This window comes from Lepidochelys kempii, chromosome 1 (assembly GCF_965140265.1).
Source record: "Lepidochelys kempii isolate rLepKem1 chromosome 1, rLepKem1.hap2, whole genome shotgun sequence".
Classification (NCBI taxonomy): Eukaryota; Metazoa; Chordata; order Testudines; family Cheloniidae; genus Lepidochelys; species Lepidochelys kempii.
Window position 1 is genome coordinate 182,728,160 of NC_133256.1, and position 24,599 is coordinate 182,752,758.

Below are 24,599 nucleotides of genomic sequence, written 5' to 3' on the forward strand. Positions count from 1 at the left end.
GCTGTTTCCTGAATGACTCACAAGCACTCATGAACATGAACTCTAGCACCTTAGCACAGTTCTGGTATTGGAACTTGCTGCATAATTCATCATAAAAGAACATGAGGTATTCAGCAGTCAATGCTCATTCAGAGATGTTCTGCATTATTAGCAGCACTAGTAAATATGCGTTCTCCATACATAATTTATGGTTTGCAGCAGAGGTTGTTTTACGCTTCATAATATGCTCGCTTTGATTACTTTAAATTTGTTTGTAAAATTTAGGTTGGACATAAAACAAAACAAAGATTTTAAATTCTTTATATATTGCTTGTTTTGATGTTCTTTATTTTCACAAGTTAATATGGCTAAAATTGATTCTGGACCACTTCACTTTCTAGGAAATGAGATTTACTACAATGGATTTCTTGTGTAAGACTTTTAATGTGCTAATTCCTTCATCTCCCCCCCCCCCCCAATTTGCAGCAGAATGAAAATTGGTGGGAAACCTAAATTGTGTGGTCAGTTTTGTACTCTTGCTCACAAAACTCCTGTATTTCTCATTACCATATGATAGAAAATGCCTCCTCATTCTCTGTTTGGAGTCCCCTTTTTGATATTTAAATACAAGTGGGTACACTTAATAGTGCAAGCTAAGATATTTAGAGCTGGTTGAAACTTGGAATTTCTGATCTTTGGGAAATTTGACTTAAAAATGCCTTCTAAATCGGAATAAAAAACTTAATTGTGAAACTTTCCATTAAATGAAATTTCTGGAAAAAACAGTTTGGGCTTACTCAAAACATGTTGTTTTGCTAAATTTGAAATGCTTCATTATGAATTGATTAAATCAGTTTTTGAATAATAAAATAGAACAAAGTAATAACCTAAAAGAAGTAGTGTTAAAATTAATATTTTTCTAACTGAAAAATCATTTCAAAACAAAACATGGAAACAATCATAGCAAAATACTTTTTGTTTTGATTTTTGGTTTCAAAATGAAATCTCATAACTGACACATTCACATGGAATGCTTTGGTTTGAACACATTGGGTTTTCTGATCGAATATTTTTGTCCAGCTCTACAAAAGATACAAGTGAGCTTCTGAAAGTACTTCTGTAAACCATGTGTTTCACCCCAAAAGGAGAATCTGAATCGGGTACAAAGAGAGCATTCACATTATCATAAAGATCTTACTAGATGGGGTGGAGAGTAAAATCCTTGTTCTTTACCTGACTCAGTATATAATATGTTACAAACTGAACTTCTTATTATTGCTGTTAATCCCTCTCCTCTACTTCCATTCTCACCTGTCTCCATTGACAACTGTAGCACCCTTACAGTTTTTCATCTTGTAAGAATTTTGTTTGTTTTTTCCTCCGCTCTCCCGCCTCCAGCTAACTTTTCTATACCTTGTTTGCTTTTTTCCATTTAGTTTATCACCACAATCCAAATGTTCCTCACTTGCCCCATTCCTAAAACACTTGTCAATGCCTGGATTGTTATGGAAAAAGATTTTCAAAATTAACTAGATCCCTGGATGGGGATGGGGAGACACAGGCCGGAGGCTGCTCTCAGGCACCCCAGTCCCCTGCCCAGGACAGGTGGAGCATCCAGGGCTCCCTGCAGCAGCCTGGGCTCCCTGGGGGCTCTTACTATGGCTTGGTTCTGAGCCTGGCCAGGGCTTTGTGGCAAAAGGGGGTTAAGATCCACCTCAGTCCCACCAGGAAGAGGCTGGCATTACCCCAAGCCTTGGGCAGGCATAGAGCAATGCTGCAAGGAATCCAGGACAAATGCTGTCCCAGAGTCATTCAGCCCAGGACTGGGACTACAACTATCCATTTTGGGACTGTCCTGCCCAGTCCCCCGAATACACCTCCATTTTCCCAGGGAGTGACTACACACACCTTCCCTGAAGCCCCCTCTGCTTCTGGGACCTTGTGAGGGGGGAAGAGGAGGAGCGGGGATGGGGGACATGGAGGTTGTGGGGCTTCTGCTTGTGTCCCAGTTTTGCCGTTTCAAAGGTGGTCATCTGGGGGGGCTGCAGAGATGAGTTACCTAAAGTTACTCCCTAGGAGGAGGAAATGAAGAGGTGGGCTAAACCAGAGGAGTGGGGAAGGCGAGGAGGTATGGAAGAGTCTCGGGGAAAGGCAGGAATGTGCAGGGAATGGACCTTGGCTACTCAGTAGAGGGTCCTTGAGCCAGAACCCGGAGTAGAGGTTAGGTCCAAGTTCCCCTGCCAGCTACTATGGGAGTGGCACTGTGAGGCAGTGAAACAGAAGACTGCCTGAGGCTGCTGGAGAGCAAGAACCTTGATACACTCCTCTCCACCCAAGCCCTCCTTCTAAAAGAGTAGGGTTGACAATTTTCTACTTGCACAAAACCAAACACCCTTGCCCTATCCACAGGCACCACCCCTGCAGCTCTGCGTGCTACCCTGTCCGCAGGCTCCCAGAAGCAGCAGCATGTCCCCTCTCCAGCTCCTATGTGGAGGCATGGCCAAATAGGTCTGCACTCTGCCCCATCCACAGGCGCCACCCCTGCAGCTCCCATTGGCTGCAGTTCCCAGCCAATGGGAGCTGCAGGGGCAGTGCTTGGGGCAGGGGCAGCGTTCGGAGCCCCTGGCTGCTACTATGAATAAGAGCTGGAGGGAGGACATGCTGGCTGCTTCCAGGAGCCGGGTGGCGCAGAGGTTAGCAGGGAGCCTGCCAGCCCTGCTGCTCGCCGCTGCCAACCGGACAGTCAGTGGCCCGATCAGCAGTGCTGACCGGAGCCACCAGGATCCCTTTTTGACTGGGTGTTTCAGTCGAAAACCAGACACCTGGTCATCCTATAAAAGAGGAGACCACAATAGTGACTGGCCTGAGGGCTGAGTCATGAAGAGGACACTGCGGCTCCTGAGAACAAGAGATGGGTTGCAGCGGAGAAGCTGATGGGGTGTAACTGCTAAAAGGGATGTTAGCAACCTCTCTTCCTGTCCTCTTTTATATATTCCTTCTTAAAACTCATCCCTTCAAACCATCTTCCTTAACGTCCTCCTGAGAAGCAACCAAAGGCATCCCTATCTTATTTACCTGTGTCTTCCCTAGCGTAATAGGTATTTCTGAAACATTTATTAAGTCCCATTTGCTTTTTGAGAGACTTGGGCTCCTAAGTGATTTTTGAAAATGGGTCTTAGACTTCCAAGTCACTTAAGCACTCTAGAAAATATTAACCTTTTTTTTAATATTGTAAACTCTGAGGTAGAGTGACACCATGTAAACTTATTCCATATGATTTGTAATAATAGAAGACTTCGCACACCATAAATCCAACAGGGAGTGTAGGAAAACATTTGTTTTGCTGACTATTTGACTTCAACTTCTGTATTCAGTAATCTGTGGATGATCATGTACTAGCAAGGCTCATTTTGCCTTACTAGGAGTTTACTCTCTTGATGGATAAATGTAGCATTTTCACCATATTTTTAATAGCAGAGTTGCTGTAGAGGGATGTATGTGTTAGAGAAAATACCTTTCAATTCTATTCCTTATTTTTTCATCTGTATTATCATTCTTTTTATTATTGTTGTTGAGCTGGCTGTAATTAACACATATTTTATGTCCTCTCTTCTTGGGTAGTGTTCTTTAGTACATACCAAACCAGGCAAAATTTTCTTGGGCTGATTTTTCCATCCTGATGGCAACTGTTTTTTTGGAAATATTTTCAGGTTCATGAACATATATTTGATTGAATGTGTTTAATTTCAGTAACTCTAGAATGTCAATTTGTTTAATCTCCTTTCAAATAATATGTGGCTGCTCTCACTTGTTCATATCTGAGTTTTTATTTGTATTGGAAAAGATTTCTTAGCACCACAGGGGGGAGAGAATGCTTGGTTTTTGGTTTTTAATCACTAAGAGCAAGTAATATTGAGCAAATCTTTTCTACAACGTTGACAAATCTAGAAACTGAGTCACAATCAATACCTTTAAAGCCAACGCATCCTATAATAAATGATGATGAGTTGCAGAAAAAATATTTCTTTAATTCCTGTGCCTTAGCAAGTGAACATATTGGTTAATTCACATGCAAGTCCGTTTGCTGTCGTATATCTGTGCTCGGTCCAGGTGGTCTTAGCTTATGCAACTGGTGTGGTTTTAGGAAGCTGGAAGATGTCCTTTATTACAGCACATTTTATTATAATATTTCCCCCTGTGAATACTTTAAGAATTGATGTGATCTAAATTACTTTTGAATCTTCTTTCTTTTTTTCCCCGCCTTCCTTTATTCTGAGTTTTTCTATAGTAGATGTAGAACTGGGTGAAAATTTTTTAAAATTATTAAACTTCAGTGAAAACTTTCAGCAAAAGATCTGTAAAAAAAAAAAATCACTTAAACCAGTTCTGATAATTTATATTTGTGTCTCTTCCTCTGTTTTTTCAGTATCTTCAGTCAGGAATGGGGTAAAAAGACACTCTGGTCCCTTTCTCTTATTGTGAGAAGAGGCTCTTGACTGGCATATGGCAAAAACACTGGATTAGAAAGTTGAGAAGGAGACACTTAGCTCTGAGTACCACAGGTGTGGCAGACCTCCAGCCATCAGTGGGTCTTCCACTCCACTCTACTCCAGTACACCGTCACCTGTAAGCCCCAAGTATATAGTGCTCTTCCCCTTACCCCACCCCCTTTAGCAAAGTACAAGCTTCGTGTGTAAAGACATGATCATGGGAGGAATGAGTGTGACTCTGAGTTCAACACCCACTCTCCACACACAGGGCTGGCTCGAGGCACCAGCTTTCCAAGCAGGCGCTTAGGGCGGCAGTCCGTGTCTCTCAGCCGCAGCTCCGCCACTCTTCCTGCCGTAGTGGCTTTCGGCGGCAGCTCCGCTGCTGTTGCGGACGCAGCAATTCGGCGGCGACTGCTTGGGGTGGCAAAATTGGTAGAGCCGCCCCTGTTCACACAACAGCTGCATTCACTTTTTTTTTAGGGTGTATTAGTAATTTTGCCAACTCTCATGATTTTATCACAAGTCTTGCAATATTTCATGTTTTTCTTAAAGCCCTGACTCATGAAAGCATTTGAAGTGTGAAAAAAAATTTGCTTTGTGGATGTGGAGAAAACTTAAATATGAAACCGGAACCTAATATTTATTGTTCTTGGAATTCCTTTGGGCCTGTCATGCTTTTTGAACACTTTAGTTTGCCAACACTATGTGAATGAGGGAGTACTGACCCTGTGACTTGTTTCAAGGACTAGGCCAGCAAACAAAATGATCATTGGCCTTATGGCTCAGTGCATGTATACACAACTAAGTTTAAATAGCTCTTGCTCAACATATAAACAAGATTTTACCTCTGCTCCCACAGAGCCATTGTTATGGAGGACATCATCTGAGGATTCATGCGTATCCCCAGAAAGGAAGTGCTCGTGTGGAAATGAGATGCACGAGCTACAGCAATTTTATACTTTCAAAATAATTGCCCCAAAGCTGGGTAAATGTTAGGTTTTTCAGTGGATACTGAATCAGTTGCCTTATTTTGTGCTGCTCAGAAGACAGGGCAAATTTTATGTTTTAGCTAAAGCCACACAATTTGCTTTAGTATTTTAAAGACATACATTCATACTTCACAAAGAATGCATAATTTGCTTGTGTATGTGGATTTCAATGTGATCTGAAGAAACAACTCTTAGGCTAGGCGGGGTTGGCAGAACAAAATGGCAGCCACACAACATTTGCCCGAGACTGATGTGTTCTGCCAACCCCACCACTTCCGTGTAACTTGCTCTATGTACATGAGTGGGAAAGAGAGACAAGACAGAGGAGAATATGGATTGAATAAGAATCTATTGTTAACTTTAGAGATGGCTCTACTCATAGGTAGGAAGCAACACATAAAAGTGAATAGAACATAATTAAATGTTACTAGTATATGTGCATGCCTACAGAGGGGTTATTTCATTTGTTTTACTGTTAACGATAGGAAAAGTGATTTGTTATTGGCTTTTAAAATGCTAGTCCTGGTAAGTGTTAGGTGATGTTGTTACATAGTCTTCTGCATTCCTTTTTGTAGGATGCAAACAAGTGTTCAGTCTTGGAAAAAAGTTGTGTGGTGGTTGTCCTGTTATTCAAGGCTCTGAGTAGAGGGAACTGCACAAGTAGCAGGATGTTTCCTCACAGCCTGGGTCTCTGATTGGACTCAGTTCTTGAGGCAGAGTCATTCTCTGGGGATTGGGCTGAGATTTCTGAAAGAAGAGGTTGCCTGTATGCCGTTTGTGCCCATGTAAATAAAACAAGTTACAGTTAGTCACTAGAAGTGTCACTAGAGGAGGTTTTGGAATTAATTGATAAACTTAACAAACAAGTCACGGGACCAGATGGCATTCACCCAAGAGTTCTGAAAGACCTCAAATGTGAAATTGTGGAACTATTATCTATGGTTTGTAATGTGTCTTTTAAATCTGCTTCTGTACCCAATGACTGGAAAATAGCTAATGTAATACCAATATTTAAAAAGGGGCTCTAGAGGTGATCCTGGCAATTACAGACCAGTAAGTCTAATGTCAGTACCTGGCAAGTTAGTTGAAACAATAGTAAGGAATAAATTGTCAGACACATAGAAGTTGCAGTGGGGAGGTTTAGGTTGGATATTAGGAAAAACTTTTTCACTAGGAGGGTGGTGAAACACTGGAATGCGTTGCCTAGGGAGGTGGTGGAATCTCCTTCCTTAGAAGTTTTTAAGGTCAGGCTTGACAAAGCCCTGGCTGGGATGATTTAGTTGGGGATGGGTCCTGCTTTTGAGCAGGGGGTTGGACTAGATGACCTCCTGAGGTCCCTTCAACCCTGATATTCTATGATTCTAAGAACATAAATTGTTGGGCAAAGGTCAACATGGTTTCTGTAAAGGGAGATCATGTCTTACTAATCTATTAGAGTTCTTTGAGGGGGTCAACAAACATGTGGATAAGGGGGATCCAGTGAACATTGTGTACTTAGATTTCCAGAAAGCCTTTGACAAGGTCCCTCACCAAAGGCTCTTACATAAATTAAGTTGTCATGGGATAAGAGGGAAGATTTTCATGGATTGAGAACTGATTAAGACAGGGAACAAAGGGTAGGAATAAATGGCAAATTTTCAGGATGGAGATGGGTAACTAGTGGTGTTCCCCAAGGGTCAGTCCTAGGACCAATCCTATTCAACTTATTCATAAATGATCTGGAGAAATGGGTAAACAGTGAGGTGGCAAAGTTTGCAGATGATACTAAACTGCTCAAGATAGTTAAGACCAAAGCAGACTGTGAAGAACTTCAAAAAGATCTCACAAAACTAAGTGATTGGGCAACAAAATGGCAAATGAAATTTAATATGGATAAATGTAAAGTCATGCACATTGGAAAAAATAACCCCAACTATACATACAATATGATGGGGGCTAATTTAGCTACAACTAACCAGGAGAAAGATCTTGGAGTCATCTTGGATAGTTCTTTGAAGACATCCATGCAGTGCGCAGCAGCAGTCAAAAAAGCAAACGGGATGTTAGGAATCATTTAAAAAGGGAAAGAGAATAAGACAGAGAATATCTTATTGCCCTTATATAAATCCATGGTACGCCCACATCTTGACTACTGCGTACAGATGTGGTCTCATCTCAAAAAAGATATACTGGCATTAGAAAAGGTTCAGAGAAGGGCAACTAAAATGATTAGGGATTTGGGGTCCCATAGGAGGAGAGATTAAAGAGGCTAGGACTTTTCCGCTTGGAAAAGATGAGGTTAAGGGGGGATATGATAGAGGTATATAAAATCATGAGTGGTGTGAAGAAAGTGAATAAGGAAAAGTTATTTACTTGTTCCCATAATATAAGAACTAGGGGCCACCATTTGAAATTAATGGGCAGCAGGTTTAAAACAAATAAAAGGAAGTTCTTCACACAATGCACAGTCAGCCAGAGGAGGTTGTGAAGGCTAGGACTATAACAGGGTTTAAAAGAGAACTGGATAAATTCATGGAGGTTAAGTCCTTTAATGGCTATTAGCCAGGATGGGTAAGGAATAGTGTCCCTAGCCTCTGTTTGTCAGAGGGTGGAGATGGATGGCAGGAGAGAGATCACTCGATTACCTGTTAGGTTCACTCCCTCTGGGACACGTGGCATTGGCCACTGTCGGCAGACAGGATACTGGGCTGGATGGACCTTTGGTCTGACCCAGTATGGCCATTCTTATGTCCTTAGAATATACCCAGACTCCATGTCACTGATTTCTTCTCCACTGGGAAGTAGACTGCAACGCCCAGGACATCTGGTAGCTTTCAGCAAAGGGCAGCAATACTAAAGAAATGGTTGCAGAACAGGTTAACATCAAGCAAGCAAGCATACATACAAAAAGGGGAGAGAGGATTTCAAAACAAAACAAAACCCCCCTCTGTATTCCCTACTGCTTGATGGTAACAAAAACAATTTTGCTCAGCTATGGCATATGACATGGTTTAAACTCAGTAAGCAGGTTAAAACAATTTTGGAGATCTGACCCCAAATATGAATGATGGGTGGATGTACTTCATAACAATAATGAAAGCTGAATTCAGTAGAGTTAATTTACCTTGAATCAAAGACAGACATCAAATCAGTATGTGTCTCTTAATTTTTGACCTGTCCCAGGCATGGATAATATTTGAAGCATTCCACTTTACTGTGAAGAGCTGACTGTCTGTGTTTGCAGTAGTGTTGCTAGTGAGTACTGCCCTTATCACGTAACTGTGGTTTCTAGTGTTTCATTTTTTTTTAAATGAGTCTCTCTTTGGGCTATTTATAGCTTTTTTTTTTTTTTTTTTTTTTTTAGGAATTAAAATTATTTTTATTGGAGCTGAAAAAAGCTTATTATTTTATTATATCAAATATCCTCCTATCTTTGTGACCCTGGGATGTACTTCTAGTGAGTATGGGAGATTTTAAGGGTTGTGCAAATCCCCAACACTGCTAACCTTCAGTATTCTGGGTGAATATGTTGCTCAAATGTTTCCTTTCTGGGGTTTTGTCAGATTTGGCCTAAAATCAGAAACCTTAAGAACTAATGTAGCTAAGATAGATTTAGCGGAACCTTTTGCAAAGAAAACTATACAAATGTTACATGCAGATGTGCCTGTTACAGCTCAAACTGTTCACTCACATAACTAACCACCTTCTAAACTACATGCATTGGTGGTGTAGCCATGTTAGTCCCAGGCCATGAGAGACTTAAAGTGGATGAGTTAATATCTTTTATTGGGCCAACTTCTGTTGGTGAGAGAGACAAGCTTTTGAGTTTACATTGCTCAAAAGCTTGTCCATCTCACCAACAGAAGTTGGTCCAATAAAAGATATAATCTCACTCACGTAAGGGTGACCAGGTGGCCGGTTTTCGATCATAACCTCCAATCAGAAAGGGACCCTGGCGACTCTGGTCAGCACCGCCCGCTGGCTCCAGTCAGCACTGTTAACTGGGCCATTAAAGGTCTGGTTGGTGGTGCTAAGGCAGGCTGGTCCCTACTGGTTCTGGGGCGCAGTGCATGCCAGAACAGCCGGCAGGTCTGGTTCCTAGGCAGGGGCGGGACATGGGATTCCTTGCCGTATCCCCACCTCAAGCATCAGCTCCACACTCCCATTGGCCGGGAACCAGACAATGGAAGCGGGGTGGGTGTGTGTGCAGAGAGCGAGAGCAGTGCGCAGAGCTTCCTGCCCCCCATGCCTACTAGCGTTGGACCTGCTGGCCGCTTCTGGGGCTCAAGCAATGCAACAGTGTCAGGACAGACAGGCAGTCTGCTTTAGACCCTCTGTGCTGCTGATCGGGAGCTGCGTGAAGTAACTCCGAGCCCCAACCCCAAGACCGCCCCCCAAACCCAGAGCCCCAGTTCTGCACTCCAAACCCCTTGCCCACAGCCTTCACACATCCCTGCACCCCACACCCCTGTCCCACCCTGATCCCCAACTCCCTGCTTCAACCCGCAGCCCCCTCTCACATTATGAATCCCTCGGTCTCAGCCTGGAGCCTCCTTCTGCAAAGCCCTCATCCCTGGCCCCACCCCAGAGCCTGCATTCCCAGCCAGAGTCCTCACCCCCTCCCGCACTCCAAGCCTCTGCCTCAGCCCGGTGAAAGTGAGTGAGGGTGGGGGACAGCGAGCCACCAACGGAGGGGGAATGTACTGGGAAGAGGTGGGGCCTCAGAGAATGGGGTGGGGCCTCAGGAAGGGGCAGGGCTAGGGTGTTTGGTTCTGTGCCATTAGAAAGTTGGCAACCCTACTCACCTTTTAAATTAACAACTCTCCATTAATAAATTCTGCTAGGAGCCCTATTTCCCTCTGCATTCTTTAACTACACTACACACTTCTTAAAAAAAAAAAGAAATGTTTTCATCCTTGAGTACTTTTGTTAATTTTCTTAATCACAGGTGTGCATCACAGGACTTGTACCTGTCTTCCATCCTTGAACCACAAGTGGGACTAATTGTTCTCGATAACTGAGCAGTTTTTCCTAGTTACGGAAGTGGAACAGAATATTATAGGGCAACATAACTTTTTGAAAATGTGAAGTTTGGTGTGTGAGGATGTGTGTTGCACTCATTCATTCTGACACACCATAATCTGGACACTTGGCAGCTACTTTCCATCCCAGTCTTTACAGATACCTCTACAACTGCACTCCTCCTTGTTACTCATGATAAAATACTGTTGCAGTTTAGTCCTGAAAAATCCCTTTTTATATACAAAATCACAAAGACTAAAGAGACACTGATGTGATCCAAAATGGAATTTTCCAGCTACCCTGTAAATTGAGCCTTTATTTTGTCTAGTATTAAACATATGCAAAGCAAACTATTTCTCACTAACATTCAGAACAAATTTAGCGCACGCTTTCATGGTAGCTGTGTTCAGATGCTGCAGTTGCCTTACGAAGAAACCCATTCAGCTCAGCGTTTTATTAGGTACCAAATCACCTTTAAAATAATTCAGTAATTTATAAAGTAAAAGTCTTCAACTAAATGATTTTTAGAGCAAAGAAAGAAGTGTTATTTTAGCATAGGCAACCATTTCTGACATGGATTCACTGAGCTAGAAAATTACTTTAATGCATATATCCGTATACTCACTGGTTTCTTTTATTTCAGTAGATTATTTATATATATTTTTTTCCATAGATGTGCTGTGTTTTATATATTTCAAACTTCAGAAACTTTTTCACACTAATGCAATATCATGGCTATTATAGCCTATTTGGGTTTTTTTATTGGAATTTTAATAAACACAAGACACACTTTTAGAAATGGTTGAGTGTACACTTGCAGCTGTGAGGTAAAACTGTGTTCAGCAAATGTAAGGAATGCTTGGTACAAGAAGACATACCAAAATTACATGACTCTGAGGAAGAGCCGGAGATTATGCAGGACATAGAAACATGCATTGACATTTCTGTTGTACAGGACACTGGTGGAACTACCATTTTACGATAGAACATGCAGTTGTAATGAATGAATAAACAATGAAAAATGTGTAGCTCTAGACTGAAACTTGCAAAGGCATCTAAGGAGTTTAGGCACACAACTCCTCCTCTATGAAAGTAAATATTTAAAATAAATGGGAGTTGTGGGTGGGATTCACAAAGGGGGCTTGGGCTGAGCATTGAATGCCTTACTTCTAGATGCCCTGCTGCCAAACGGAATTCCTAACTTCAGGTTAGACCCCCAGTTTCCCTATGCGAACAATGGGGAGAGTTAGGCTGCTCCTTACTCAGCATACTGACTTTTGTGAACCCCATTTTTAGGTGCCTAAGTTTGTCAGTAGTAAATGCTGAGCAGAGGCATGTGGCCTAAGGTCTGCTCTTCAAAGGGCGTTAGGTGTCCAACTCTGGACTGGAGGGAGGTGCCTCCTTCCACTCAGGATTCACACAGGAGCTGTGAACTCTCTCCTGGAGTTAGGTGCCTGGAGTCAGGTTTTTCAAAAAAAACTGAGACGGAGGAGATGCTTTTCCCCTTATATCCAACAGTACAGTCATTAGACCTTGGATGTGGGAGGCCTAGGTTCAAATCCCCAGATGAGTGTCCTAACCACTGGGCCATACAGGGCGTGTCTGTCTCAGTCGGTGTCGATGATTCCACTTTGTATAAAATACTTAAGTATTCATGGGGTCAGAGTGAAAGAGTGGTTCTATTGTCCAGTGCTCAGGTCACTCACCTGGAATGTGGCAGAGCCAAGTTCAAGTCCCGGCTCCAGTGACTATTTAAGTGGGAGATGGGAGACCTGGTCCACATCAGGCAGAGTGCAGATTTGAACCCAGTGCTCCCATATTCTGGGTGAGCTCTCTAAACATCATGTAATGAGGGGCATCACAACCTTTGGCTGTGCTTTGTGGCAAGATGGCCTCTGAGCACATCTACTTGATCAGGCCCAGCAGGAGAACATCTAGTTTGTGGATCCTGCTGCGGTTTAGGTTTGAGCTAGGCACTAAGCTGTTTGGTGGTGTCAGGACTGAGGTAGCTATGAATATACCTACTAGCAGAAATTTAGGAACATAAGGGACATCACTAAAGTGGCTGATAGGTACCTAAGTCCCCCTTGTGAATTCCACCGTGTGCCTAAATCCCCTATTTTAAACATCTCCAGCATGTTATAGGCACTCTATTCAAAATGGCCTGCAGATTGCTGTACACGCTTTTAAAGTTGTCTCTTGTCTTGAAATAGAAGTTTACATAATGCAAGAAAATATTGTTCTAGTTTACATCTGTGGTCTACTGAAGCTTAATAGCACAGAAGAGGGTGCCCCATACTGTATTATATTCTTGTTTTGAAGATATGTAAGTATGGTAATTGTAAATAATAATCTGAGATGAACAAAGCAAATATGATCTGTATACAGCACCATACTTATACATACCACAGCAGCTTTCTCTTGTCTTTGTTGCTGTATGGCATACATCCAGATATCTGCTGTGTTAACATTTGCTCCTGGGAGGAAATGAAGAAGAAGAAGGGGTCCATACGGTTTCCATTGGCCTAGACAACAGAAACATCTGCTGGATTCATGAGCAGCTTGCTGACCTCAATCAGCAGGGAGATTTGCCGCTCAACAGCTCTGCCATATCAGTAGATATTTCATAGGCCATAGAGATAAACAAGAAAAGGCAATAACATAATGTAAGTATTTTGTATCAAAATTGACCACATTCAAATATTTAATTATCTATAACAACGCTGCAGATTGTGTCATGGTTACTTTTAGTAAAAGTCACGGACGGAAAATTTCACAGGAGCTCTGACCTGCCCATGCCTTCTACTAAAAACAATGGCAAGGGAGAAGAATGATACCTGGATCTTAATTGGGGTGGGAAAGGGACTGACTGCCCCAGCCCCTCTGCCACAGTTGCGGGGGCACAGCTCGGACTCCAGACCCGACTGAAGCCACGGGAGGGAAAGTGGGTCAGGGACGCATAACGCCTGCTCCACTACTGACAGCTGAAGCTAAAGTCGGGGAGGGCTGGTAAAGTCACAGAACCCGTAACATCACTGACCTCCAAGACTAAATCGTATCCTTATCTAAAACTACATGTAAATGACACTAATTAGGGCCTAACCGTAATTGATCAACAGAGAAAGCTCACATTGACTGTTAGGGAACAGTGTTCTGTGCATGAAAGAATGGCAGGATATAACCTTAACTGTCAGTTACAGGAGTAGGGACGGAGATGGCTGTTAATGCTAATGGAAGCAAGCCAGCTAGGTCCCCGAAATATTCATTTTTCTGAAAATTATAAAATCTGCACAGTTGGTTTACTCAGACTTGTAGAGCCACAAAGAGGCCTTCTCAGTCTCTTTTAGAAATGCATCATAATTTATTTTATTGTTCGTTGGGACAGCATTTGCTCTGCATTTGAGAGCAATTGTCCAAGTGATGAGAAAAAGGGACGCCATCCTGAACTGGTGCAAATTGTCTTAGTTCTGTAACTTTATTTTAACGGAGCTATGAAAACTTACAACGGTTGAGGATCTGGCCCCATGGATTTAGTAGCATTTGGCCATAAGAGTCAGTTGAAACTGTATCACCACAGGATTACCAGAATGAAATCCCTTAGTCTGCTTTACTTGTATAACATTTACAGAAAATATCAAGTTCTGACTTAAATTAATAGTTGTTTCATTCAGCAACTTCTATTTGCTTAAACAGAGCAATGTTTCAGTTGATCTAGTTTGGCACTACAAAAGACTTTGAACATCAAAGAAAATAAATATTGACATGATGGGTGAAATCACCAGAAATGAAATCTTCGTGAATGAACAAATGATCAAAAGTGGAAAACACATCTTATTAACCACTGTGGCTTTTGCTCTTTGAAAAACAGAAAGGGTTTCTTCAGGGAATGTTCTGAGTTGACTCAGATATAGCTACATGTTGATCAATGCCAAGTCATTGAGGTATTGCTTGTTTAGGTGAAAACCATCGGCAGGTATTGGGCTCCTCATCTACTAGGATTGTGATTTCTTTTGTTTTGTTTTTTCTCCTTTGACAATATGTTTTCAATGAAGAATATGTGTTATTACCAGAGTTTATTTGAAGGCTTTTTTAAAAAAAAAATTATTGAATCAAATATGCAGAATCTAATTATATAACTTAAGGATACAGATCTCACTACAAAATTATAATGTTTAGCTAAATTATGTCTGTCTTCCCTTAAGTTACAGAATATTTCACTGAGAAACATGTTTGATAATCATATGAGAGAATGACATTTTGATACAGCTTCCAACATTTATGATTACAACTTAAGTTTTCCTCTTTCTACTCTCTCCTTCCTTGCACTGGCTACAAAAAGAATGAAAAATTAGTTAAGATGAGACATAGATGGTGATCAGATAGGAGAATGGAACTAAGATACACGGTGAGGTGTTAATAGGGGGATTCTTTCAGATTCTCATATAGAATTAGTATTGAAGAGATCAGTCAGAAGCTTGTGAGAAAATGTTTGAGCCTAAAGAAGTTTACATATGATTTGATGTCACTCAGTACATTCAGAAGATAGAAGGAATGGTGATGTCCAATTAGCAAGGAAAGAACAGTAGTGATTTTAATGTCTCTTATAGAAAGATTCTTTCATGTGTCTAGAACACAGAGAGCAGAATCAAGATCCGTATTTAAATGTACTTTTCTCTTAATCATAGAATATCAGGGCTGGAAGGGACCTCAGCGGGTCATCTAGTCCAACCCCCTGCTCAAAGCAGGACCAATCCCCAACTAAATCATCCCAGCCAGGGCTTTGTCAAGCTGAGCCTTAAAAACCTCTAAGGAAGGAGATTCCACCACCTCCCTAGGAAACGCATTCCAGTGCTTTACCACCCTCCAAGTGAAAAAGTTTTTCCTAATATCCAACCTAAACCTCCACCACTGCAACTTGAGACCATTACTCCTTGTTCTGTCATCTGCTACCACTGAGAGCAGCCTAGATCCATTTTCTTTGGAAACCTCTTTCAGGTAGTTGAAAGCAATTATTAAATCCCCCCTCATTCTTCTCTTCTGCAGACTAAATAATCCCAGTTCCCTCAGCCTCTTCTCATAAGTCATGTGCTCCAGCCCCCCTAATTATTTTTGTTGCCCTCCGCTGGACTCTTTCCAATTTTTCCACATCCTTCTTGTAGTGTGGGGCCCAGAACTGGACACAGTACTCCAGATGAGGCCTCACTAATGCTGAATAGAGGGGAATGATCATGTCCCTTGATCTGCTGGCAATGTTCCTACTTATACAGCAAAAAATGCTGTTTGCCTTCTTGGCAACAAGGGCACACTGTTGAATCATATCCAGCCTCTCGTCCACTGTAACCCCTAGTTCCTTTTCTGCAGAACTGCTGCCTAGCCACTTGGTCCCAAGTCTTTAGCAGTGCATGGGATTCTTCTGTCCTAAGTGCTGGACTCTGCACTTGTCCTTGTTGAACTTCATCACATTTCTTTTGGCCCAATCCTCTAATTTGTCCCTCTGTATCCTATTCCTATCCTCCAGCATATCTACCACTCCTCCCAGTTTAGTGTCCTCTGCAAACTTGCTAAGGGTGCAATCCATGCCATCCTCCAAATCATTAATGAAGCTATTGAACAAAACTGGCCCGAGGACCAAACCTCGGGGCACTCCGCTTGATACTGGCTCCCAACTAGACAAGGAGCCATTGATCACTACCCGTTGAGCCCGATGATATAGCCAGCTTTCTATCCACCTTATAGTCCATTCATCCAGCCCATACTTCTTTAGCTTGCTGGCAAGAATACTGTGGGAGACCATATCAAAAGCTTTGCTAAAGTCAAGGAATAACATGTCCACTGCTTTCCCCTCATCCACAGAGCCAGTTATCGCCTCATAGAAGGCAATTAGGTTAGTCAGGCATGACTTGCCCTTGGTGAATCCATGCTAACTGTTCCTGATGGAGGAGAGGAAAGTGAAGTGCTTCAGAATTGATTCCTTGAGGATCTGCTCCATGATTTTTCCAGAGACTGAGGTGAGGCTGACTGGCCTGTAGTTCCCAGGGTCCTCCTTCTTCCCTTTTTTTAAAGATGGGCACTATATTAGCCTTTTTCCAGTCATCCAGGACCTTCCCTGATCGCCATGAGTTTTCAAAGATAATGGCCAATGTCTCTGCAATCTCATCCGCCAATTCCTTGAGCACCCTCGGATGCAGTGCATCTGGCCCCATGGACTTGTGCTCGTCCAGCTTTTCTAAAAAGTCCTAAACCACTTCTTTCTCCACAGACGGCTGGTCACCTCCTCCCCATACTGTGCTGCCCATTGCAGCAGTCTGGGAGCTGATCTTGTTCATGAAGACAGAGACAAAAAAAGCATTGAGTACACTAGCTTTTTCCACATCCTCTGTCACTAGATTGCCTCCCCCATTCAGTAAGGGGCCCACACTTTCCCTGACCACCTTCTTGTTGCTAACATACCTGTAGAAACCCTTCTTGTTACTCTTAACATCCCGTGCTAATTGCAACTCCAATTGTGATTTGGCCTTCCTGATTTCACTCCTGCATGCCTGAGCAATATTTTTATACTTCTCCCTGGTCATTTGTCCAACCTTCCACTTCTTGTAAGCTTCTTTTTTGTGTTTAAGATGAGCTTTGTTAAGCCAAGCTGGTTGCCTGCCATATTTACTATTCTTTCTACGCATCGGGATGGTTTGTTCCTGCAACCTCAATTAGGATTCTTTAAAATGCATCTGGCTTAGATAAGGAGAGTCTGAATTGGGAGGAAGGGGAAATTTGGCTTTCATTGAACTATCACAAGATTCTCTCTTCAAGCATTTTGAAATATAGACCATATGAGTTTACTTGAATATTTTTAATATCCACAAAACCACTTGCATACGCTTTATAGTCTGGGATGGGATGATGTAATGTGTGGTTAGCGCACATTTTCTTTTCTTCCCCTGTTTATTGTCTAATACTAAGAACAATAAATTCCTGCAGTATGTATAAAGGAAGATTTTAAAGAATAGATGAGCTTCTGCACTGGTATACATAACTAAAGCTGCTTAGTTCAATGAATAACATCAATTTGTAAAAAGTCAGTTTTGTTAGGCTTAAAGAGCAAACTTGGTGATCTGATTCAGAAAGTCTGCAAAAATAATTCATTTGCAGGCAGTGATACATATACTGGTATCTGTCAAACCTTCCAGAACACAATTTGCATGCCTCTAGTTTATCTTTTGAACCTTGGTCTGAATAAAACATTTACTGAAACTGATATGCATTCCACAGAGTAGCAATTTGACCCAACTGCCTTTTCTTCCATAAAGGTGGGTTGGGGTTGGGGTGGGGGTAAATCTCATTATACTAGACTCAACCCTGCATCTTTACTCTGTCTCCTGAGGTATTGGACCAACTGTCTGTCTGTCTGTCTTTCTAAAAAAAAAAAAAAGAAATACTTTCTACAGGTTGACATCTCAATTTAGGACATAGTTAAGTGATTGAGTCTTCTTGTGAATCTGTCTTTCAATGTGGGAATGTGGTTATCATAAATCTAAAGGGAAGGGTAAACGCCTTTAAAATCCCTCCTGGCCAGAGGAAAAACCCTTTCACCTGTAAAGGGTTAAGAAGCTAGGATAACCTCGCTGGCACCTGACCACAATGACCAATGAGGAGACAAGATACTTTCAAAGCTGGAGGGGGGGAGAAACAAAGGTCTGGGTCATTCTGGGTGATGTTTTTTTGCTGGGGATAGAACAGGAATGGAGTCTTAGAACTTTTAGTAAGTAATCTAGCTAGGTATGCGTTAGATTATGATTTCTTTAAAATGGCTGAGAAAATAAGCTGTGGTGAATGGAATGGATATTCCTGTTTTTGTGTCTTTTTGTAGCTTAAGGTTTTGTCTAGAGGGTTCTCTATGTTTTGAATGTAATTACTCTGTAAGGTATTTACCATCCTGATTTTACAGAGGTGATTCTTTTTACTTCTATTAAAATTCTTCTTTAAGAAACTGAATGCTTTTTCATTGTTCTTAAGATCCAAGGGTTTGGGTCTGTGGTCACAATTGGTGACGATTTTTATCAAACCTTCCCCAGAAAAAGGGGGGTAAGATTTGGGAGGATTTGGGCAGGAAAGAATTTTCCAAATGAACTCTTTCCCAGTAACCGGTGTTAGACGTTTGGTGGTGGCAGCGAAAGTCCAAGGGCAAAGGGTAAAATAGTTTTGTACCTTGGGGAAGTTTTAACCTAAGCTGCTAAAAGTAAGCTTAGGAGGTTTTCATGCAGGTCCCCACATCTGCACCCTAGCATTCAGAGTGGGGAAGGAACCTTGACAGTGGTCATAGGTTCCTGTTCACTCAGCTAGCTGCCTTTCAAGTGTTCTTCATGTTGGAAGGGAAAATAGTCACCTCTAGGTATTGATTATTGACCCTTAATATGGCATTACAGAAAGATAGTAATTTTTTATGAACACAAAATTAACTTTCTGGGCATTATTGAAGTTCCAGTTCAGTACTATCTCCCTTCTTTCTGGCAGTTCCCTCAAAGGAAGACATCTTTCACCCTTAAACTCTTTCACTTGTACCAGAATATGACTGCTTATTTTTTTTTCTTTGTAGGGTGACCAGATAGGGACAGTCCTGATTTGGGGGGCTTTTTCATATATAGTGATCTCTTAACCCCACCCCAGTCATGATTTTTTTTTTTACACTTGCTATCTGGTTACCCTAACCTCAGGATACAGCAATGTTTCCTCTTCAAGCTCCTTTCACCTGGGCTCTCTCGAGGGAACTGGAAAGGAGATCTTAATTGGTTCCACCTGTCTCCAATAGCTTAACAGCCTTAACTGACCCTTTGCCAGTTAATTGCGGTCAGGTGCCGGCATTAGCCTAATGACCTTAACTGGTTAATTGGCATCAGGTGTCTTGATTGGACTGGACAAGTCTTTGTTTGACTATCCAGGGAACAGGGACCTGCTCATCCTGAGGCTAATGCACCTGCCTTCCACCACTCTCTTATATCCTTCTGGTCTGACTCAGTCACTATATTAAAAAAAAAATATTTCCTTGGGTATATTTTCAGTCCTTTTTTCACTTTTTTTCATTTATCTTTATAGCCTAGTTTTAAATAAAATTATGTACGCTTTTTAAAATGTTCTACTGTAAGCTCTTTTCTCTGAGAATGTAGAGTTAAATTGGCTTCAACTCAATTATGTCTTGAGTTGGTGGTCTTATTGTTTTCTGTTGCAAAATTATGCAGCTAGAAATATTTAGGGTGACCAGACAGCAAATGTGAAAAGTCAGGACGGGAGTGGAAGGGTAATAGGAGCCTATATAAGAAAAAGCCCCAAATATTGGCACTGTCCCTATAAAATTTGGATATCTGGTCACCCTAGAAATATAGGCTCAAGGGGAAGTTACAAAGACACTTTCCATTTCTATTTTATAAATAAATTCCTCACTCTGAAATTAGTTACTATAAATGTATACTGTAGTCTGTTGGACTACATTCGCAATTAGGCCTTCCAGGAAAAAAAAAATCCTAGAATGTTACCCCAAGAATTGAGCAATTTTTTATTTCCAGTATCCCTTTTAGGTTCTTTAGTTTCAGTAGTGAATCCTGCAATATTCTTGTTAACTCCTAATTTTCTTTGCAAGTGGCTCTATTAATGGAAAAAATAGTAGTGAGAGAGCAAACACTTTTGACCTGTTCCCTTTTTCTTTAGTTTGGGATACCAAGGTGTTCATGCTGTATATTAAATATGAGGTATTTGTGTTCCAAATGTGAGACTAAATTGATATAATTCAAAACAGCCAATTAGGAATGGCCACTCAACCCAGTCAAGGGACTTTTCTGCTTGTAGAGTTAAAGCAAATTCCAATTTCTTTGACCAAACTGAATGGATGCAATTTAATGTGCATCCTAGATTGTCTGAGGGTTGCCTTCCAGGGCCAAAAAGTGTTGGGTCTTTTATGTATCAGTTATTGAGTTGTAGTCTATAGTCTTATTGTCAGTACAGTATCATAAATTTGTAATATCTCTGTTTAGAAGTGAAATCAGATACTAGAACCAATACTCATTTCTGTATCTCTCCTCTTCATGTATCAGTATGCTGATTAGCATGCTGCATGGCTTCCAGGATTCTACCTTTCTTTTGTAGTTTTGGTATAAATCCTACACAACAAAAGCATTAATTCCTGCTAGAAAACTGAAAAACTAAAAAATTAATCCAATCCTGGACTTTTGCCCATGTTTAGGCTATTTTATAGTCATCTACATTTCAGATCAGGATATAATTTCTGCTAACCTAATTGCAACGTCTTGTGATGTTTTCTCAAAGTAAAGCTCTATATCTCTGGAGAGATTTACATGTTGAGAGATTATATATACATAAAGTAATCCTGAAAAACTTATTAAATATGTTTTGGATTGTTCATCATACCCCCATTGTTTTTAATTTCTTTTGAGCTGTCTTTCTAAGAAAATAAGCCAAAACTAATTTACACTCATGCTCATTGTCAGATAAGCACCACATCATTTGAAATGGGAAGTTGTCTCCCTCTCCTCACTATTAAAATGACCCTGCTTTGCATTTGCCTTTAAGAGGACTCATGCTTTTTAAGGTCTTATCCAAAACCTACTGAAATCAGTATGAAGACTTTAATGGATTTGAATCAAGGCTTTACTTTGTATCTGCCTCACCAAGTCTTGCATTTTCTCACACCTGTGCACACTGGTTTTGGCTGAAACTGGAAGTACTGAAATAATGTGAGGCGATTCAAGGTAGGAAGGGTGGTAAAATGAAAAAGATTGTTTTGTGGTTCAAGCACAGGACTGAGTAGAAGAAATCTGTTCTAAGTTCAGCTCTGCTACAGGCTTCCTGTGTGACCTTTAGTGAGTCATAAAACTTCTCTTTTTATCTTAATTTCCACATAAGAAAAATGGTAATAAAATGTACATACCTCACAGGGATGTGGGGAAGCATAGACACACTCGAATATGTAAAGCCAGCAAATTGCTAACACACTACACTCACCTGAGGTCCCCCACAGATAGCATCTTGACCCCAAGATTCCCTCTTTCCCACATCTACTGCAGAGATTTCCATGATTCATCAACAAACTGTCATATGAAAAGCGTAGACAGACTAATATGCTGATAGTGTAAAATCATGTGAATATATCACCAAGAGCACAAAGGTTTCTTACAGGAATGCACCACTGCAGTGACAAAAGCAAAGAGAACCTTATTCTCCTGTGCCTTTGCAACCCCCAAATCAAGGCCAGCAGAGACCCACTCACATTCACGGCATAGTGAACCAGCTGATCAGCCCAGACTGCGTACCACAAGTCTTCAACTCCTGCACTGACCTCTGTGAAGAGCTCGAGGCAGAACTCTGAACTGGACTGTATGGTATTAACCACTTCACCAGTCCTGAAGAAATTTGTCCACATGACATACCAACATACCATGAGTTCTAGAAGCTCTTAGAAACACTTGAGACATCACCTCTGAAAAAGATCTATGCCTCTGCTGCCTGGTAAAGGCCTACGGAGAATGACTGTGATTACTGCTAATGGAAATTAACAGCTTCTTTAGAGAAACCCTTGAACTCCACTGAAAAATGCAATAGCCCCCATCCCTACATGCACCAACCACAGCATCACAACCCATGACACAGGAAATTTCTCTAACTATTGCCCCATCTCTACACCTAGGTAAAATCACTGAGATTGTCATGATAACCAAGCTCCAAAAACGTGTAACAGATGGGCTTAAGACTAGGGTGTGCAGCACAAGGACAGCCTTAGTAGCACTAAAGGAGATAGGATAAGTATCTGTGGAGGAATTATGTTTGGATTAGAAGAAAGAAATTATTACAACCACATAGATTAGCAAATCTTTCTGAACATGGAGGTAAGAATAGAAGTGATACACAGAAGCTAAACTGAAGTACTCATCTTCTCAGTGTTTTTCAACATGTGCATTTCTGTGTTCCATCTTACCAACAGGAAGTACTGAAATCTGAGGAGAGAAATTGGAAACACTTATACGTCTGTCAAATCAAAATAATGTTCTGCATGTACACAGTACAGAACATCTGGTGATCCCAAAGCATTTTGTAAGATGAGTAAGCATCAACATTTCTTTTGTGTAGATCATGTAACAAGGTACAGAGAGGTAAAATTACTTGCCTGAAGTCATGTAGTAAGTCAAAGGGTTAGTTTGGAATATATATCTGGTCTCCAAAGTCTCAGGCCGGGGGTAATTCCACAGGACTACAGTGTGTGTGTGTGTGTGTGTGTGTGTGTGTGTGTGTGTGTGTTTGTTTGTTTTTTGCCCCGAAGAGAGAGGGCTTACTATTGTAATTTGCTGCTAGCTTCTCTGGGTTAACAGCTCCAAAAACTTTTATCTAGAAGGAGACTTCTTTAGGATTTAGTACTTGTTTAGGTAATTGGCAGCTTAATTCTGCAAGACGCTTAGCACCATGGCCCCAGTCCATGCTTAATTTTAAGTACTGTTGACTTTAATGGAACTCTTCACATGCATAAAATTAATCACATTTAAGTGCTTTGCTGTTTCAGGGCCAGCATGCTCAACATCTTGCAGGAATGATACCTCCATGAACACAGTATATGAAACCTTCTTATGGTAGTTAGGGTCTTGAACAGTTTTTGCAGAACAGTTGCTTGTAGAGCACTTGTTTAAACTATTTTTCCTGTTTTCTCCAGTGTGCCTGGTGAATTTCACTGCAGTCCTCTCTGGAACCAGCTGCTTGTGTTAATAGTATTAAAGTAGTTCAAACTTACATATTCTGTATGCAAAATGTGTTTTAGCCTGTACAACTACTGAGCCAGAATTTGTGCATTAGAAGATTATTTGTTTGGAAAGCCTATTGTAATTTAGTGGAAGTAATAGCATGCTGTGTGTGCCTTTCTGGATTTTTAAAACTTGAATTCAAGCAAGAAGAATTGCTGTGAGGTTCCTGGAAACATTGGGAGAAGTGATGGAAAAATATGACAAGTCTTCTAATTTTTTCTTCATTGTGATTTTTCAATCACTGGGTATTTTTAATGTGTGTATTTCAAGAAATGTCAAATACAGTGAATGTCATGAAAATTTTTGTTTGTTTGCAGTGGTTAAACTAGTAATATTTTCAATATTCCCTATATTCCATTTACAATAAATATTCCATTAAATATACAGGTTTTTTTGGTCAGGTTACTCTCTATATAATTTAATGTATAAAAGAGATGGCTGACACAGAATGTACAGTTTTTGCTCCAATAATGTTTGCTCAAATTTGGTATTTTGATGACAACTCTTTTATCCATGTTTCCTCCAGCTACTATAGTCTCATGCCAAGGAAACATTTTTGATTTAATTGAGGAATTAAAACTGTGAGTTCATTTGATTTTATTGATTGAGATGACTTTTCTTGCAACTGCTGCTAATTTATTTTGTTCAAAATACAAAAATTTAGGCAATAAATTATTTTAATGTAAATTGAGTGCTTGTGAAGGATGCTGCTTCTATAGAAAAGAACAGCCTAAGCAACAGCAAAAAGCTTACTCAGTGATCTCCAGTTTATTCCAACCCAGAACTGAACAGTCCACTTTTAGTTGTGAGAGGCTAGTTAGTCTTCAAGGTTTTTGGCACTTCTTGCGAGACTGCCAACAAGGCTGCCAGCTGCGGTAAAGTTTTTTGTGGGTGTCTGCCTTGCAGGAACTGGAGTAACACCACCAAACTCATTTTGCATAAGCTACTGCACAGCCATCAAAACTTGCCCTGGATTCTGTCTTGTCACTATAACCAAGTCAACAATTGTGTGTGTTTATAATTTATTCAGTTTCTTTACATAGTTACATAGTTGCATAATTGCACTTGTTTTTAATCATTTTTCCTTCTGTATAGGCTAAACCCCAACCCCTCATTTATTTGGGCAGAGTTCTATGATCAGTGTCACTAAAATATAATACTTATCTTAAAGTTTTATGCCAGATCTGTGGGCATTTGTTATAACTACTGGTATATTGTAAGTTAATATTGTTTGATATAATAGTATGCCATAAGCGTGAACTTGTCTATTTGTTACATTTAGGACTGTAAGGATGTTTTCCACTTCAGGCTTTTCATACTCTTCAGTGCCAATCTACGTGTTGTACTTCTCC

At 40.9% G+C, this 24,599-nt stretch overlaps 1 protein-coding gene across 6 annotated transcripts in view; it reads left to right on the plus strand.

Annotated features, from left to right (window-relative positions):
• The window catches only part of CADM2 (cell adhesion molecule 2), a 1,033,208-nt gene that overhangs the window by 748,945 nt on the left and 259,664 nt on the right, over positions 1-24,599 (plus strand). The window contains exon 1 of one of the 6 annotated variants that reach the window (XM_073304139.1): positions 22,440-22,558. The exons of the other annotated variants lie outside the window; for them this stretch is intronic. Coding sequence (XP_073160240.1) covers positions 22,555-22,558 — 4 coding nt within the window. The 5' untranslated portion in view covers positions 22,440-22,554. Of the gene's footprint in view, positions 1-22,439; positions 22,559-24,599 lie in introns of those variants that run through there. 6 annotated transcript variants of the gene reach the window in all.